General features: G+C 34.3%; 2 protein-coding genes across 8 annotated transcripts in view; one reads left to right on the top strand and one right to left on the bottom strand.

Moving 5' to 3' along the window:
* LOC110463182 (protein couch potato-like) overlaps positions 1-17,827 on the top strand; it is a 177,832-nt gene extending 160,005 nt beyond the window's left edge. For 5 of the 7 annotated variants that reach the window (XM_021517572.1, XM_021517574.1, XM_021517571.1 and 2 more), the window contains exons 9-12: positions 444-685; positions 8,371-8,440; positions 12,342-12,455; positions 13,982-17,827. In XM_021517572.1, the coding sequence (XP_021373247.1) occupies positions 444-685; positions 8,371-8,440; positions 12,342-12,455; positions 13,982-14,032 (477 nt within the window). In that variant the 3' untranslated portion in view covers positions 14,033-17,827. Of the gene's footprint in view, positions 1-443; positions 686-6,518; positions 6,530-8,370; positions 8,441-12,341; positions 12,504-13,981 lie in introns of those variants that run through there. The other 2 variants (XM_021517575.1, XM_021517577.1) reach the window with 2 other exon arrangements.
* LOC110463181 overlaps positions 1-17,932 on the bottom strand; it is a 494,021-nt gene that overhangs the window by 259,346 nt on the left and 216,743 nt on the right. The window lies entirely within an intron of this gene.

Raw genomic sequence — 17,932 nt, 5'->3', positions numbered from 1 at the left:
TCCCTTTTATAGCGTTGAGATTTGTTCTTGAATTGAACAGAAACTATCCTTGTATTTTGATAACATCAACTTGTATTCCTATGCATCCAAATTGATCAATTTATCAAAATTTTAAATATCAGGAAGTTCTATAAATTGACAAAAATCCTCAAATTTCAAGGACACTTGTTGAAAAATAAAGATAAATTGTCTTTATTTTTCTGAATCGAAATTTTGTGGAACTTTTTGCTGAGGGACAATCATATTTTGACCAATTTTTTTCAAAACAACAAATTCAACCAACAAAAAGTTATACAAATAGGCGCCAAAAATTATTCTACATCTTTCCTCTTAAACAAAGAGGTACAGATGACATATCCAACAAAAACCGTTAATTGATAATAAAAAAAAGGAATTGATTGGTCAATGGACATCCAACCAATGATACGATTGGTTATTCTCAGATTCACCACCCTGCCATGATGGCCCCCTCTGCTGTGTCGGCCGCCTTGCCACACCCCCCTATTGCCGCCACGCCTATCTTAACTAGCCCTATTAGCACGATGAGCACCACACCTGCCGCAGCAGTGGCAACGTCGAGCCCGGGGTTGGCGCTGACACCGAACAACACACCATGCTCCACGCTGTTCGTGGCCAATCTAGGCCAATTCTCCTCTGAACAGGAACTAAAGGATCTGTTTAGCAGGTTAGTTACCTCCCCTTGGTTGACATAACACCTTCTAGTGGTCATGGTTACAACTTCGACCTGTGGTTGACATTCAGGAGCAGAAGTTGTCAGGGACATAAAAGGTCAAAGTTCACTGTGGTTAGTGGTCATAACTAGTGGTCATTGTTGTAAAAGGTCATATTGGTCATTTGATAAAAAATCAACAGTGTACTAGACTAACAGGTAGTCAGTAGAACAGTCCTACTAGTTGTTTGATAGGTGTACTAGACTAACAGGCAGTCAGTAGAACAGTCCTACTAGTTGTTTGATAGGTGTACTAGACTAACAGGCAGTCAGTAGAACGGTCCTACTAGTTGTTTGATAGGTGTACTAGACTAACAGGCAGTCAGTAGAACGGTCCTACTAGTTGTTTGATAGGTGTACTAGACTAACAGGCAGTCAGTAGAACGGTCCTACTAGTTGTTTGATAGGTGTACTAGACTAACAGGCAGTCAGTAGAACGGTCCTACTAGTTGTTTGATAGGTGTACTAGACTAACAGGCAGTCAGTAGAACGGTCCTACTAGTTGTTTGATAGGTGTACTAGACTAACAGGCAGTCAGTAGAACGGTCCTACTAGTTGTTTGATAGGTGTACTAGACTAACAGGCAGTCAGTAGAACGGTCCTACTAGTTGTTTGATAGGTGTACTAGACTAACAGGCAGTCAGTAGAACGGTCCTACTAGTTGTTTGATAGGTGTACTAGACTAACAGGCAGTCAGTAGAACGGTCCTACTAGTTGTTTGATAGGTGTACTAGACTAACAGGCAGTCAGTAGAACGGTCCTACTAGTTGTTTGATAGGTGTACTAGACTAACAGGCAGTCAGTAGAACGGTCCTACTAGTTGTTTGATAGGTGTACTAGACTAACAGGCAGTCAGTAGAACGGTCCTACTAGTTGTTTGATAGGTGTACTAGACTAACAGGCAGTCAGTAGAACGGTCCTACTAGTTGTTTGATAGGTGTACTAGACTAACAGGCAGTCAGTAGAACGGTCCTACTAGTTGTTTGATAGGTGTACTAGACTAACAGGCAGTCAGTAGAACGGTCCTACTAGTTGTTTGATAGGTGTACTAGACTAACAGGCAGTCAGTAGAACGGTCCTACTAGTTGTTTGATAGGTGTACTAGACTAACAGGCAGTCAGTAGAACGGTCCTACTAGTTGTTTGATAGGTGTACTAGACTAACAGGCAGTCAGTAGAACGGTCCTACTAGTTGTTTGATAGGTGTACTAGACTAACAGGCAGTCAGTAGAACGGTCCTACTAGTTGTTTGATAGGTGTACTAGACTAACAGGCAGTCAGTAGAACGGTCCTACTAGTTGTTTGATAGGTGTACTAGACTAACAGGCAGTCAGTAGAACGGTCCTACTAGTTGTTTGATAGGTGTACTAGACTAACAGGCAGTCAGTAGAACGGTCCTACTAGTTGTTTGATAGGTGTACTAGACTAACAGGCAGTCAGTAGAACGGTCCTACTAGTTGTTTGATAGGTGTACTAGACTAACAGGCAGTCAGTAGAACGGTCCTACTAGTTGTTTGATAGGTGTACTAGACTAACAGGCAGTCAGTAGAACGGTCCTACTAGTTGTTTGATAGGTGTACTAGACTAACAGGCAGTCAGTAGAACGGTCCTACTAGTTGTTTGATAGGTGTACTAGACTAACAGGCAGTCAGTAGAACGGTCCTACTAGTTGTTTGATAGGTGTACTAGACTAACAGGCAGTCAGTAGAACGGTCCTACTAGTTGTTTGATAGGTGTACTAGACTAACAGGCAGTCAGTAGAACGGTCCTACTAGTTGTTTGATAGGTGTACTAGACTAACAGGCAGTCAGTAGAACGGTCCTACTAGTTGTTTGATAGGTGTACTAGACTAACAGGCAGTCAGTAGAACGGTCCTACTAGTTGTTTGATAGGTGTACTAGACTAACAGGCAGTCAGTAGAACGGTTCTACTAGTTGTTTGATAGGATGACGTAAGGATGGAGGTAGTATGTTTGACCTATGGTCGTTATTGTCATTTGCAATGAAAGCTGAGGGTCACAGTTGTATCAAAAGTATGTTGAAGCATGTTGGTTATGAAGCAAACAAACAAAAAATACTTCTTCTTGGACACGCAAAGAGATTTTTCATGGCCATCAGCTGTCACACAAGTGGGCGTCTTAATTAACTCTTCACCCCTAAAGTCACATTTGAACCTTACCAAATCAATGACTGGGCAAGTCCAGTTTAAATATGTAAGGGTGAATTAGCTAAATTAGTGTCTCGTATAATTATTGGTTTTATAGTGATGTTTGCTCAGTGTTTGAAGGTTTACGCCTACGAGGTTGACAATATAGTACAGTAGGCCTTATTGCTTTTCATCGCTACCCTTCTCTAATTTGGTATTATGATTGCAATAAGTTTGAAGTTTCCTGCAGGGAGGGGACTTTTAATGTGGTGTGAACGAGTTATCATGTAATGATAAATGGAGATGAGGAATATTTTGTTGGCGTGACGTGAGCGTAGAGTGCCCTTGGTTTGGACTGTGAGTTGCCCATGCACTTACGTCAAAAGTTTTAGTGTCGGAAATCTTCACGAGTATGTCATCATGATGGTATTGTGTTTGTCAGTTACGAAGTTCATGCTATTACTTGGCGTGGTTTTCAATGTCAACCACAGGTAAAAGTGAAACTCACTTCACATAGAAAATTGATTGGTTCAATCGTTTGGCTATGGAAGTATCATCATGACCAAAGAATGTGATCTGTTTTGGAGCAATTGTTAAAAAAAAGAGTCAATCGGTTTTACCAAAATTAAAATACAAATATCATTTACATGCACTTGCTTTGGACTGGAGGAAGAGTGGATGTTTTTGAGATCATCTTCGATACCAAGGAGGACGATCACTTTTCACATGCATGCTCTATCGCAAGCTTGTAGGGGTATATTCTAAAAGTGGTATATATGTGTCCTAAAATACACACGTTTAATTCACCATTTTGTATTTAAATGTTTGGAAGGGTGAGCCATTTACTACTAACAAATGAAACTTACAGGCAAGAATTTTTAGTTCTCAAACCAGAATTATTTTGCTCCAGAACGGATTGCAATACGAGCCGGCCAATCGTAATGGAGGATCAAGAATTTTTTCTTTCTTTTTTTTTGCACAACAGCATCAAATGGGGATCAAAGGGAAACAGATATTTAGTAGCCAAATCAGATTCATTATTTTGCATTCATAAATTAGCATTATTTGAAACAAAGAGTGAATAACAAGAAAAAGGGTTGTTTTCACATCATCAGAACATGCATGTGCATTGCATCATAGGACCATGTGTATTTCATCATCAGAAATGTTGATCACATGATTAGAAAAAGTGTATTACATCATCAAAAGACGTATATTACATCATCAAAAGATGTGTATTATATCATCAAAAGATAATAAGTTTGTATGTATTACATTTATTTATATTACAATATTTGAAAGATACACCATTAAAATTGTTGCATAAACACACATTTAGTTATGATAATATTTGAAATTAAAAAAATAAAGTTATTTTATTGCTTACAAAGTTTTCGCAACTTAATTAAATTCTAATTTGAATAGTGACCGGTGATTTGAAGAAAAAGAAGTTGTCCTAAATGATTCACATCGAGTACTTGACTAAGGTAACTTGTAACAGCGCACCTGTATAGACCATTCCACACGGACTGTACATCACCATAGCAACCTAGTGTAAAACACGACGCTCAGAACGCGCACCGAGCTTGTCTGAATGACTTCTAAGTACGTTTGATGCCACATGCAAGATTATGTATGCACAAAATACAAGATTTTCTAAACGTGAGGCGTAGTTTGGGTATTTTGATCACACCTCTTTATAGACATTTGCCAATATATTTCAGCATTGTGACCTTTTTCATTTAGATATGCAGGTGTTTGGGCTTTCATTTTTCTTGAAACTTTCACTTCTTAACCCTTTCACCACTGTAGACTACAACGGACTCGTCCAGATCAAAGCGTGGAAGAGTTCACTAAAGTTACATAGGAGTGAAAAGGTTAAACATAAATATCATCAATTAAATCTTTTTTCCAAATTTTGCACATTATTTTTTAACTTTTGGTAATATATTATACTGTTTGTGTAGAAAGTTCCTGTTTGTTGACACTGTGGTATAGGATTATTTTATATTCCATCTCAATACTATAATATTTTTATAAAACTTGAAAATCAATATATATTTAATTAAAAAAATGTGAAATTACAAGTTTCTGTTTTAATGATAATGAAGCTGTAATGGACCTCAGTTAACAGCAGTGGTTTGGCAGCGCATCACAGATACTCAAAACATTTTCATCTTCTTCAGCAAAATCTCGTAAATTATAATAAAAAGGTTTAAATGAAATATTCATTCCCAAGTAAAATTAATGAAATTTTGAAGAAGAAAAAAAAACCACCCAGCTAATCACTATGTCATAACCATTAGAAATCACTCATGGCCATACTGGATCGAAAGATTATTTTAGTAGGCGTAATTTTATGGACTCTTTGCACTGAATTGCAATCAATATAATTTGATCTGAGTCACTGGGGAGCTTATATTGATATTCTATAATCTGATAATGATGTACCGATGAAACAGTTGCTCCAAGGAACATATGTTTTGGGTACATCATTGCACGTTTTTATCAGGGATAAAAAAAAAAACGGAAATAAAAATGGCTTTGATAATATGATTAACAACATTATTAATTAAACTTTCATAAATTTATAATGAATTGAGATTTTACATTCAGATTAAAAATATAAAATTCTTATAATTTTCATTACAATAAGTATATCTGAGGACTGATTATGACAAGTTGATTGGACAATTTATTTTCCTTTAGCGAGTGATTTTCAAACATCAGGCTCCTACAATGTAGCAGCTCTAAGGCTTTTTGGAGAATTTAATAATACTTTATACTGGTTGAATCAATATATGAAATAAATTGTATCTTTGTATGAGGAAAATTAAGGTTCAAAATCTTGATAGTGATATGGTGGGATTCATTTCATTGTCTAATAATGTAATTTCCAATCGTAAGGCATATCAAGTTTGTCTAAAAGCATAATACCCCCATTTCTGTTTTTTTTCCCTTTTGTGTCCCTTATTTTTTTATGGTTTTGCAAAAATGGTCTATCATATTAAATATATAAACGGATACCAGGTCTAATGGTGATGAAACATAGTGCTTAGGATAGAGGAATTAATGTGCTTTATTAATTTCATGGAATATTTATGATTTATTTTTTTGAAAACGTTTATTTATCATCGTGAAGAAATTTGATCAAAATATAATTAAAGAAAACAATTAAAGAGTATAAAGGAGACAGATTTGGAGCTGTCTGTGAATTTGCATTGTTCCTAAAGGTTTGTAAAAAACTAAATATATATAGAATAGAATAATAATTGTCCATGGTTGACCACTATAAGCCGTCCTGCTTTCTTAGGCTTCTTCATGTGGACTGAATATAGATATATATTAATACAAACAAGACTGAGGCAAAATAATGGAGTTGGCTACTGAATTTTCTGGTAGGATTTTTATTATGGTTTTGAGACTTTGTTAAATATGTAATCATGTAATATATAATTTAAACCTCATAGGGAGTATATAGGGGTGGGGGGAGGGGGGAGTGTATAGCATAGCAGTACAAACTATTTATTTTTGATAAATGTTTCAATATTTAGATATTAAATGTATCTATCATCACATCAAAATCAAATGCACACAAAAATTGTAAGCTCGGTTCTGATTGGCTGTTGGTTTTTTCTGTTTAGCCTGTAAAGAAGTATGTATCCTCTTTTCTGATTGGCCTGTTACAATTTGATTTTAACAAATATATATCTTTGTTTCTTTTTTGTTGATCACTGGTTACATACAATTTAGCCTGTTTTTATTATTACAGACAGTTTTATCAGAAACCTTTCCTTTTTTCTTCCTGTTTTCATTTTAATCTCGGACTATGCTTTTTGCCAAATTGTTTGGTTTATATTTATATCATAATAATTGTATGCGTCCGTGTGTATATCATCTATAATCCTTTGTCTTATGTGTTACACCAAATCTCACAGTCGAATGTCTTTGGAACTAGCCGATTTCTATCACATTAATACGCACTTGTGGGACTACTTTCTATAGTATTGATCTATGCTGCAGCCTGTAGTGTAAGTTTTTACTAACTCTTCTTTACTTATTTTCACAGTCTACTTTCACTTTCACTTCCTCAACTATTGCGTATTTCTGTTTTGCGTTTATATTTTTTTTTTGGTTTTCACTTCCATTTTGTCGTAAATTTACCTGTGTATTCAGACTGATTTAGTGTTATGTGAATTGTACTGAGTTTAAGAAATGACCTGAGTCTATGATATCGGGCTACTAACAAACAACCTCTATGACCTAACATTCTCTATCTCAAAGCTAACTCTGGAAATGTTTGTGAAAATCGTTCTATTTGTCCACCAATGTGTTTTTTGAGGTTATCAATACTTTTCGATTGTGCTCCAAAAGAAGATTATTACAAATACATGTATAGTGATTTTTTATTTTTATTGTAAATTTGAATTTTTGAAAAGTAAGACATCCTGAAATTTCTCCTGAAAATGTTCTGAGATTTAATTATATACTTACTGTATAGGAAATTGTATCATTAATTTTATAATGGTTAATACAGTCTGTCGTTACAGTCCACATCATACAATGACGATAATGACATCTATATTCCTTTCAAATTAGTTGCAGTTACTGATATGATATTTGTTGTATATTCTGATCGAATATATAAATCACTATTCCTACAATGTATATGAGAATTGTAAAGCCTAAATCTTGGGTATTTTTAAATTCCTTTGTCGTTTTCTCTCCTGATGATTTGAACCAATTACACAGATATTGGTATTTATTCAACATACTCTACACTTACCTGTAACAGTTCGAGCCAACTATTTTTTCTAATATTTTGAACCAGTGATTGATGACCCTTGACTTAATATAAATAAACTTTGATATCTTAGTTACATATTAGTGGTGGTTTTCTCTTAAGGTTAAATATGGCCTTTCACATTTGATACCTGCGAGTTGTGGTAGAGTTGTCTCCCTAAAGGATATATGCTACTTTAAACATATGAATGGTTTATGTTAGAGCTATCCTCCTTAAGGATAAAATCTACTTTAAACATTATACCTTGAATGTATTAAAGATATCCTTTAAGGATATATGCTACCTTAAACATACAAATGTTTGTGTAAGAGTTCTCTCCCTTAAGGATAATTATGCTACCTTAAACATACAAAGGTTCGTGTTAGAGTTCTCTCCCTTAAGGATATATGCTAACTTACTCATCATTCATGTTAATTGTTTTGAAGTGATCTCCCTTAGATGATTATCATATTCTAATAATTCAGAATTTGTGTGGCACTAATGTGTACCCTTTTAATGTTTCATTTATTATTAACCAAGATCAAATAACCATCCATAAAAGATATGAGAGTGGAAATCGTTAGGAGAAGGAGGTGCATGTTTGAGTTAGATAACCTATATCCTTAAGAAAAATGTATTTGAGGTTGCAACTTGACCTGCAGATCTTACCGATATCCTTTATCGTTAGGTTAAACGATAGTGTTTTGTTCCAGTTTCCAGGGTTTCAGCCGGCTAAGAATGCATAACAAGGGTGGATCGCCAGTGGCGTTTGTGGAATTCCAGGTAAGTCATCAATTAAGTGACCAATCAAAGTTAAATATAGAAGTATTTCCTCTTGGATATCAAGTATAGCTACATACAGTTGACTGACTTTCATGATACAAAATACAAAATAGTTATACAATTAGCCATTTTCTCCGGCTAATCACAGCAAAGTAACAGTGTTGACCTTTGTTGACAACCAATCATAATTCAGTACCAACCATTGACCTTTCTGACGACCAATCACACTGCTGTACTTTTTTATATGACTTTCGACACCCAATCACGATAAAACATCCGCCATCGACTTTTCTGATAACCAATAACAATTCCTTACCTGACCCTTGACCTTTGAATGACCTTTGAATGACCAATATCAATTATGTGTCAGTAGGTGACACATTTGGTAGCCAGTTGGACTGTAGCATCACTGGCTATTCTGGATTTTAACTTCATTATAGTTGACCTGTTGGAATCGTGTATTATTCCTGTTGGGTAACCATATAACTCTTTCACCCCTATGTAACTTTAATAGACTCAACCATGCATTGATCTGGATGAGTCCATTATGGTCTACAGTGGTGAAAGGGTTAAAATTGACCTTCTAACAGTCTCGTTCTGTAAACTGTTGTCTAAACATTTATCAGATATAATGTGTATTTCTTTATGGAAAACAAAACAAACACCTTCACTTTTCAGTTAAAGTCTCTCCAGGTCAAAGTATCTGATCCAAAAGAAACATATCATAACGTCAACATTCAAATCGAAAAATGAAAACTAAATGTTCTGAAAAAAGCACAACAGAAATTAAAAAGGGACAAAATCGGGATAAAATATACTATATAGTTTTTGCCCCACATAAACAAAAAGGCATTACATCACCTCAAAACATAGAAAAACGTATAATTAACTCATTCACCCCTGAAATTTCATAATGAACTTTTCCAACTTTTGAATTGGAAGAGTTCAAATCTGTCTTCAGGGGTGTATGAGTTAAGCCAACAAAAGAACACCGTTGCTATATGTAGGCAGGACATATTTGCAAGCATGTCATCTTTACATAAATAGTTGTTGAAACAAATGAAACATTTAAATAATTGGTTAAAATTGTTAGGCATCTGTTTTTTTCGATGTCCTTTCGGTTTAAGACACTATCCTTATAAAGACCAACTGTTTACAGATATATTGTTTAGATTATTCCCATGATTGGTAAAATAAAGACAGAAAATAGGGTGCCATGAGAATAGGGAGACGAGATTAAAATATATATAATTCATAGAAGTTTTATCCAACAAAATAATTTGATTTCGATTTCTCGGAAATAATATGATGTAGCACACGTCATAATGTTGTATAACATGGTTTCAGCCTTCAGTTTAGTCCTATAAAACGATAACTTAGATATGCATGTACTACCCCGAGTAGGCTGGTTTCAAGATCAGGTGAAATTAGGTAGGAACCAAATTCAAACGGCATTTGTGTAGCAAATCGACCAAACACGACAGGCTAATGTATGGAAGATCCTGTCCATTCTCGACCTCCCGGAGAATGCTGGAAAAGTTACGACATCATTTGTTTTCTACGGTGTTAATAATTCATCGTTAATTGGTATTGGGCCGATCTGTGGTGGGCCTAATCGACAGGTCAGAGGTCAGACATCATCAATATTTCCGTTTGTTTAGAGCTAGCCTCCTGATTGCCTAGTATTAATGTGTGTAGTTATTTGAAGCTGATTTGACTAGTGCGTACCGGATCATGCTATGTCTGCAGATAATTGCTTTCTGGCACGTTCCATGAGAATTGAACGAAAGTTTCCGTCTTTCATCTTGGTAGAAAACTTTTTTTGAGACCGGATCTTTTAATCAACTTTTGCCTTTTACTACTGATAATAGTGTATGTTCTGTCTGAAATAGGAGGTTAGTAACAGCCAATCTGTCATTGGTACAAGTACAAAGCATATGAGATCCAACGTCCATGTTCTGTTAGTTCCAATGATTCGGGATAAGAGTATTTTGTCGTCCTAAAGAGTATTAAGTGTTCTGTCTTCCTGAAGAATATTTTGTATTCCTAAAAAAGTAGTCAGTGTTTTTTCTTTCTAAATAGTATTTTGTATTCCTAAATAGTATTACGTGTTTTGTCGTCCTGAAGAGTATTTCGTATTCCTAAAAAAGTAGTGTTTTTTCTTTCTAGATAGTATTTTGTATTCCTTAATTTACTAGTGTTTCGAGAATACAAAGCCAGGTATGATACCTCCTCCGTTGACCTAATTCTTTCCTCCTGATCCTCCTTTTTAGTTGTCAGCTACCCCCATTCCACTTCACTCATTCACCCCTGAATATCCATGATGAACTATTATTCCAAAGGAGTTCAAATGTGTCTTCAGAGGTGAATGAGTTAAATGAATTTTGATCCAAGTAAAGTGTTCTCATAATCTGAAATAAACAAGGACAGGTTTTTTAAACTGGGAATAATATGGTCAACAAATTAAAGTGGATTTGAAATTAATGTTAAATGAATGAATGATTGACTAAAAACAAATGATAGTTAAAAGACAGTGGTTTTTTTTTGTTTTTTTTTGTATTTTGTTTTTTTATATTCAGTGATAGCTCTCGTTTGTCACATATTGACGTTACTGTAAAACAGTGGTAATTATATCTGACTTGATGACATTTCCCTACCCACAACACAACGCAACGTTACTGTAAAACAGTGGTAATTATATCCGACTTGATGACATTTCCCTTCCCCCAACACAACACAACGTTACTGTAAAACAGTGGCAATTATATCTGACTTGATGACATTTCCCTACCCACAACACAACGCAACGTTACTGTAAAACAGTGGTAATTATATCCGACTTGATGGCATTTCCCTTCCCACAACACAACACAACGTTACTGTAAATCAGTTGTAATTATATCCGACTTGATGACATTTCCCTACCCACAACACAACACAACACAACACAACACAACGTTACTGTAAAACAGTGGTAATTATATCTGACTTGATGACAATAATTGTACATATTTTTATTGTATCTGGATTACAGTGTTGCATTGTTATACCTCTGCACAGCATCATGATAGAGTGTTCTCCCTTTGATTAATGATGTAGCTGATTTATATATATGTAACTTCACTTCTTGTTTTACTACCCAGCACTGTATCAACTCTTATCACCCCTTCAGCTGCTCATGGAATGGTCCAACACATAGACATAATACATTCCATTATTTAGATTTGGGTTGATATGCACACTTGCCTTGCTTGACAACATGATCACTGTACTACGTTAATAATTTCCTGACTCAACTTGCACAGTTCATTTCTGAAAATTTTATTTGGAGTAGAGAACATTTAGGCTTGATATTATTTTAGAAAGATTTGTGGGACATTCTTTGGGGAAAAGGAAGGTAATTTACTATTAAGGATTACAAAATGGATACTGTATTGTCAAACTGGACCACTTGACCATTAACCCTTTCACCCCTATATAACTTTAGTAAACTCTGCCATGCATTGATCTGGATGAATCCATCATAGTCCATAGTAGTGAAAGGGTTAAGAACATTTCCATCATCTTAAACATTGTAGAAATTATGATCATATGTTCTAAGATCTGGATATGACGGGTTAAACTGGGATTAGTGACCTGTGACTTTTGGTCTTTCTATAGTATTGAGATAGTTTTACTGAGGGTCAATTACGCCAGAACTTATGTATATCTTGGTAACATAAATGATATTCATATGACCCTTGCCCTAAGCTTTTCTACAATATATGAGCGTTTGCCCATTGACCTTTCGCCCTTAAACCTCTTCAACAGTCCTTTGATGTAACTTCCTAAGAGACCGTTGGTCTATTACCCCTGACCTTTGGTCTATGACCCCTGACCTTTGGCTTTTCTCCATTATCAGGATGTTAGACAAGCTTTGGAGGCCAAGAGCAGACTACAAGGTTTTGTACTGTTATCGTCAGACCGTGGAGGAATTCGTATAGAATATGCAAAAAATAGGATGGGGGAGGTCGTGGTGAGTGGACTTTAAATGTTGCTATGGCAACATCCAATCAAAATTCAAGTAAGAATAACTAATAATTTGAATATTTTTAAGAAATAAAAACCTTTGGCTGGTGCATAATGTAGATTTTATTTCGCTGAGGTACCATTAGGGGTTTATATTTTTTTTCGCTGAGGTACCATTAGGGGTTTATATTTTTTTATCTGTGAATTAATTAAGGAGTAGGTTAATGATTAAAACTTTATATCACCACTGTCATGATTCTCTTATCATCTGTGGTCCTCTCTTTTTTTGCTGCATTTTTTTCTGAGCATAAAAAACCTGACATTCCTGTGGCTTATATTGGACTGTTCCTCATCAATGGGATGATCCTTCTTTGGTCACAGGTATATCAGGTTGTATTTAACCCCCTTGTTATTTCTACCAAGACTTTGAGCTTCATTATCTTTAAAATCTGTGCATCTGTTCTTATCTGTATGTTTACATCCCATTTAATTTTCATCTCCACTTTTGGGGTATTTATTTGTTTTTCCATTATTATACCATATTAAATTCAATGATTGCCGAAAGTATATCTTGTTAAATAAAATGAAATATATCGCTCTATCTGCTGATGTCAATTTTAGTTCTTTGTTTGTTGTCAAAGTTTCGATGACAATAAAAATTAAGAAAAATTTCAATTAAAGCATTTCAGAAAAAAATTATAACAAAATGAAACTTTACGGTTTAATTATTTTAATGTACTATCTTTATTGCACACGTTTTTGGTTTAACAAATAAGACTTTGTATTTTCTACTCCTACGTTTACCAGTAGAATGCCGTAGTTATTTTAGTTGTGTAATCCTTCATTCCCCAAATGGACCTCACAGATTTAAATATCACCTGATCACTGCATGAAGTATTTTGATTGGTGGATGGGTTAGCACAGCCATTAGGTTTGCATTTTCCACAAAAAACAGTTGCAACCAAAATCCATGCCGCCTTTTTGAAGTAGTTAATTTATGTACATGTATCGTTCTATAGTGCCTTGTTGGTTGGTGTTAATAAATACGCTATGGTGGTTTGAACATAAGTGCATTCATATATGTACTGCAAATAAGATATTTTTTGCGGAAAAAAATTATTTGAACAATTATTTTTCTTACCAAATATTTTGCGTAGATTTCAATTAACGAACGAAAAACGGTCCATTGACATCGCTTTTGAAATTGTATTAGAATGAAAGATAAAGTATCTAATTTGAAACGTGTTTCTCAAGTGTTGGACAAAGTGATAAACAATTTATAAAAGTGTTCTGATCCTGACACCAAGTTTTTTATGTTGCCACTGACAAACTGTATTGATACGAATGCTGAAAACTTTAGTATTTATACGCCTATACAACTGTACTATTTGACACCGGATTTGTAAGCATTTATCCAACATCACATTGGTAGGACTTTTAAATATTGTTCTATTCAACGTTGGTCATTTTTGTTTGTTGAATTCATATTTTTAATATATGTATGTTTTAACATTATATTTGTTTAATTTTCAGGGACAGAACGAGATTTTAGGTTCTCCCATTTCTCCAAATTCTGCCTTCTGAGAAAAAAATATTTCTACGGATGTCTCCATGGTTACCATAAACTATATACGATTTGTTTCTTCACTTGTTGTCTGCTCATGGATGCCATGGTGTTGCCATGGATACCAAAGTCTTGTTGCCAGCCTGGAATTTGTTGTTTTGTCTCTTTCATGTTTTTTTTTATTATTTGTTCCTTTTTTTTATAAATATTGCAGTCATTGGCTGTTACCATAGTAACATGCCTGACAACGTATTTGTTAGTTAGGGACTATAGTTGTTATTCCTAGAAATGTAGTAAATATCATTCTAACGAGTCGTCGGTGTATTATGCAGTAGTAAGCCTAGTGGTATTTATATACAAAATTTATGCATGTAATTGTACGATACTACGATAGAGCTACGGACCTTTTTTCGACAGTGTGATGTTTATAATATTGTATATTGTACATGTGTTGATATTTAATAGGTATCAAATGGTGTATTTTGTAAAATAAGAAAATAATGAAATGCAATTTTTCTCATGTTGATGTGTTTTCATAATGAATGTAGTTTTCCATCTTGTTTAACTTGCATTCCTGTTTTAGGTAGGTGGAACAATCCAGTCTGTAAATGTAGACTAGCGATAACTGGATCGTTCCATTTTACAGTAGGGAAATTGTAGTTTCAAGATGGTTGACATTTTTTGTCTTTATACATAAAATGTAAAAAAAATGTGATTTTGTAAAATTTCATATCTATGTTAGTGTTTCCCATTGGCTCTTTTCCGTCCAATCAAATCTTGACATATCTGCGGTGCAGGGCATATCCACATTTTAACGAATATGAATAAAGGCCTTTTTAACGTAATGTGTTCAGAATGTATAAAAACACAGCGTTGTGCAAATAAATTGGGAAACCAACTTTGTTACTCTATAAATACACCGACACCATTGATTGGTTGTATAAGTTAACCTTTAACCTATGACTTTGTTTGGCGTTACCATGCACTAAAATGCACACAATAGGTATGCTATCATATAAACATACCAAAATCACAACACTGTTATACTATACAGCAAGTGAAAGGTTGTGGAAATGTATTTCATCTTTAAAGCAGACGTTTAAAAAACATTGCTTGAAAATATGTTTTAGAGTAGTTTACGCTGAAGGACACATACTATTTTACCTTCCAGGGAAAAGACAATATGTAAGACCCTCTTTCCCTTAATTTATATACCAGATCGAAACCTGTCATCAATATCAATTTACAGTCATGAACGTTGTAATTTATTGTATAATTAGCACTCAAAGCATTTAACGATCCCCGTACCACAGCAACAGAACTGAAACCATACATTGCTAACCTTGTAATATTCTATCGTTATTTAGATTGGATATTTTTTAAAAGAAAACTACAATGTGGGACATTTATGTAAAATTAGAATTAAGGAATAAACAACAATGTTATGAGTGTAAGAAAGCAACAGGGTCAAAGCAGGATTCGAACCCTAGACCTCGGACTGTTATACTGTCTCTCTAACAAACTGAGACGCCAACTCAATGAAAGTGCCCAGGCCAAATCGCTCTACACTGTATGAACAAAAAATAATTAAGGGTAGGTTACTCTATATACAGTGGAGTTCTCTAGCCTGCAGTGAGACTGGAATCCTTCAATTACAACTACTTTTACAAGTTGTGCTAGGCTATTAAAACACTATTGGAAAATGTTATCTGTAAAAAAACTGAATAATATTTCCATTCGAACGGTAACATTTTAATATTTTGTTCCACACGTTTTGATAATTGGCTGTTTTCTGAAAAACCTTTACAGAAGTAGAATAGTCCAAGCATAGTGCAATGGAATGTTGGAAGGGTCTATTGAACCAAACTAAAGGGGAAGCTTGACTGTCAGTTATATAAGTTATATAAGTTAGGCTTCCATATCTGTTTTACCTGTTAGTGAAATTGAACAGTACAACGAATTGATGCAACTTAAGTTTGATGCAATATTGACAGAAAACACAATGTGTTTGTCTCATTAAATATGGCAAGTGACAGTAGAAGTTTGGGTAGCAAAACTCTATGTATATATCAACAGTACTCTCATAATGCAAAAATAATACTACATTTTGCACAAGAAGATCAAACGTATTTATATTCATCACTAAATTATTAACTTAATATGAAATTTTAATGTGTTGTTGACACTTTATTAGTGCTGGTTTCAGTAAATACAAGCTATTAGGTTTGTGTTCTACAAAATAAACTCGCTGTGCAATAAAAGTCGGTCCTTTTGCCTTCATACCTTACACTTTTTTTATCAAAGTAATATTTCCAATGACCTTTTCTACGTTCTTTAATCTTCATAAATCATTTTCTTTTCCAATGGAAAATACCAGAGGGAGAAAAACACTTATTATATTGAATGTTATGCAAAACCCACGATATCAGGAGACCCGGTGTCAATCTTATAGTTCCATGGCTGGGTTGATCTTACGTCAGGTGAAGAATGGTAGGACGGAAAGATGGACAGAAATATTTGCTAGAGGTCGGACTTTAAAACGTGTTAATTAAAGGTTAAAGGCTATTGATTTATTGATAACTTAACAAGGTATTTATATAGGTTCTTGTTCAAGCAGTTGTACAATGTGCTATTTATAAGACACCAAGGGGCCAGTTGTTTCAATCCTGATTGGATAATCAAGTCATAAATGCAATTGTTTTTGCAAAATCTGAAAATTAATAACTTTTAATATTTTCTGTGTTCAGACGACCATTTTGAATTACTTAACATACGTTTGATTTGAATTTTAATATTGGGGAAAAAAATATATAGATAAACGTTAAGTCGTTTATGCTTATAAGATTTGGAAACGTTTGGTAAATAACTTCCCCGGATTACTTTGTTTAAACTGTTTCAACCCTTGAACCTTTGATAAAGTAAGTTCTTGATTTTTAGGTTTTATTACTGGTTATCACCAACCTGCTATTTTGAGCTTAAATTTACTTCAATATGAATTTGTTTTGATGATAATTATTCATGTAAAGAATTTGTGAAAGTATTCACAGAGCAGGAGAACAGGAGGTTGTTATTTAATATATCCACATAGCAACACGTTGTGTGACACACTTGTTGTGATATTTTTACCATGACCGTTATTTTGTTTTGCAGATTTAAATTGATTTTAAAAAATCGCGGACCAATGAAATTCATAACGAACAACATTTCCATCAGATAAAATGACTTAATTGATTGTTAATTATTGAATAGTTGTAGTTGCTAAGCAACACTATATAATCGGTTTAGATCAATAAGGTGTAAATATTCATTTTAGAAATAGAGTTGATTCATTTTAAATCAGATTGGTCAAAATTATAACAAACCGACACGGAAATGTTAATCCAATGCATTTTGTTCGACACTTTCGCCTTTTATCAATATTCCCCACTAGTAAGAATTGGGTGTATAGAGCAGCACCGTTTAAAGATTTAAAATAATTTATGCACTTTTTTTCCTAAATCTTCGATTTTTATATAAAAGTTTGTTAAAATACAATGCTCTGCCCAGTTTTGCATTCAGGGAAACCACTAACGATCACACGAAGAGCCCCATGTCTGTATTAGTTCATGTATGTTATTCTTCAAGACGAAGATAAAAATAATTAAATGCTTCAACGATAATTTCTCTGTAAATTGTTTTATAAACTGTGTAACATTCCAGGTTGTTACGATGACACTAGATACAGTGTATAAATGGTTGTTATAGCGACACTAGATACAGTGTATAAAGGGTTGTTATAGCGACGCTAGATACAGTGTATAAAGGGTTGTTATAGCGACACTAGATACAGTGTATAAAGGGTTGTTACTATGACACTAGATACAGTGTATAAAGGGTTGTTATAGCGACACTAGATACAGTGTATAAAGGGTTGTTATAGC

Source organism: Mizuhopecten yessoensis, unplaced genomic scaffold, assembly GCF_002113885.1.
Source record: "Mizuhopecten yessoensis strain PY_sf001 unplaced genomic scaffold, ASM211388v2 scaffold10871, whole genome shotgun sequence".
In the NCBI taxonomy this organism is placed as follows: Eukaryota; Metazoa; Mollusca; class Bivalvia; order Pectinida; family Pectinidae; genus Mizuhopecten; species Mizuhopecten yessoensis.
Note: the sequence above shows the minus strand (reverse complement) of the source record. Positions and strands in the feature narration are given on the sequence as shown.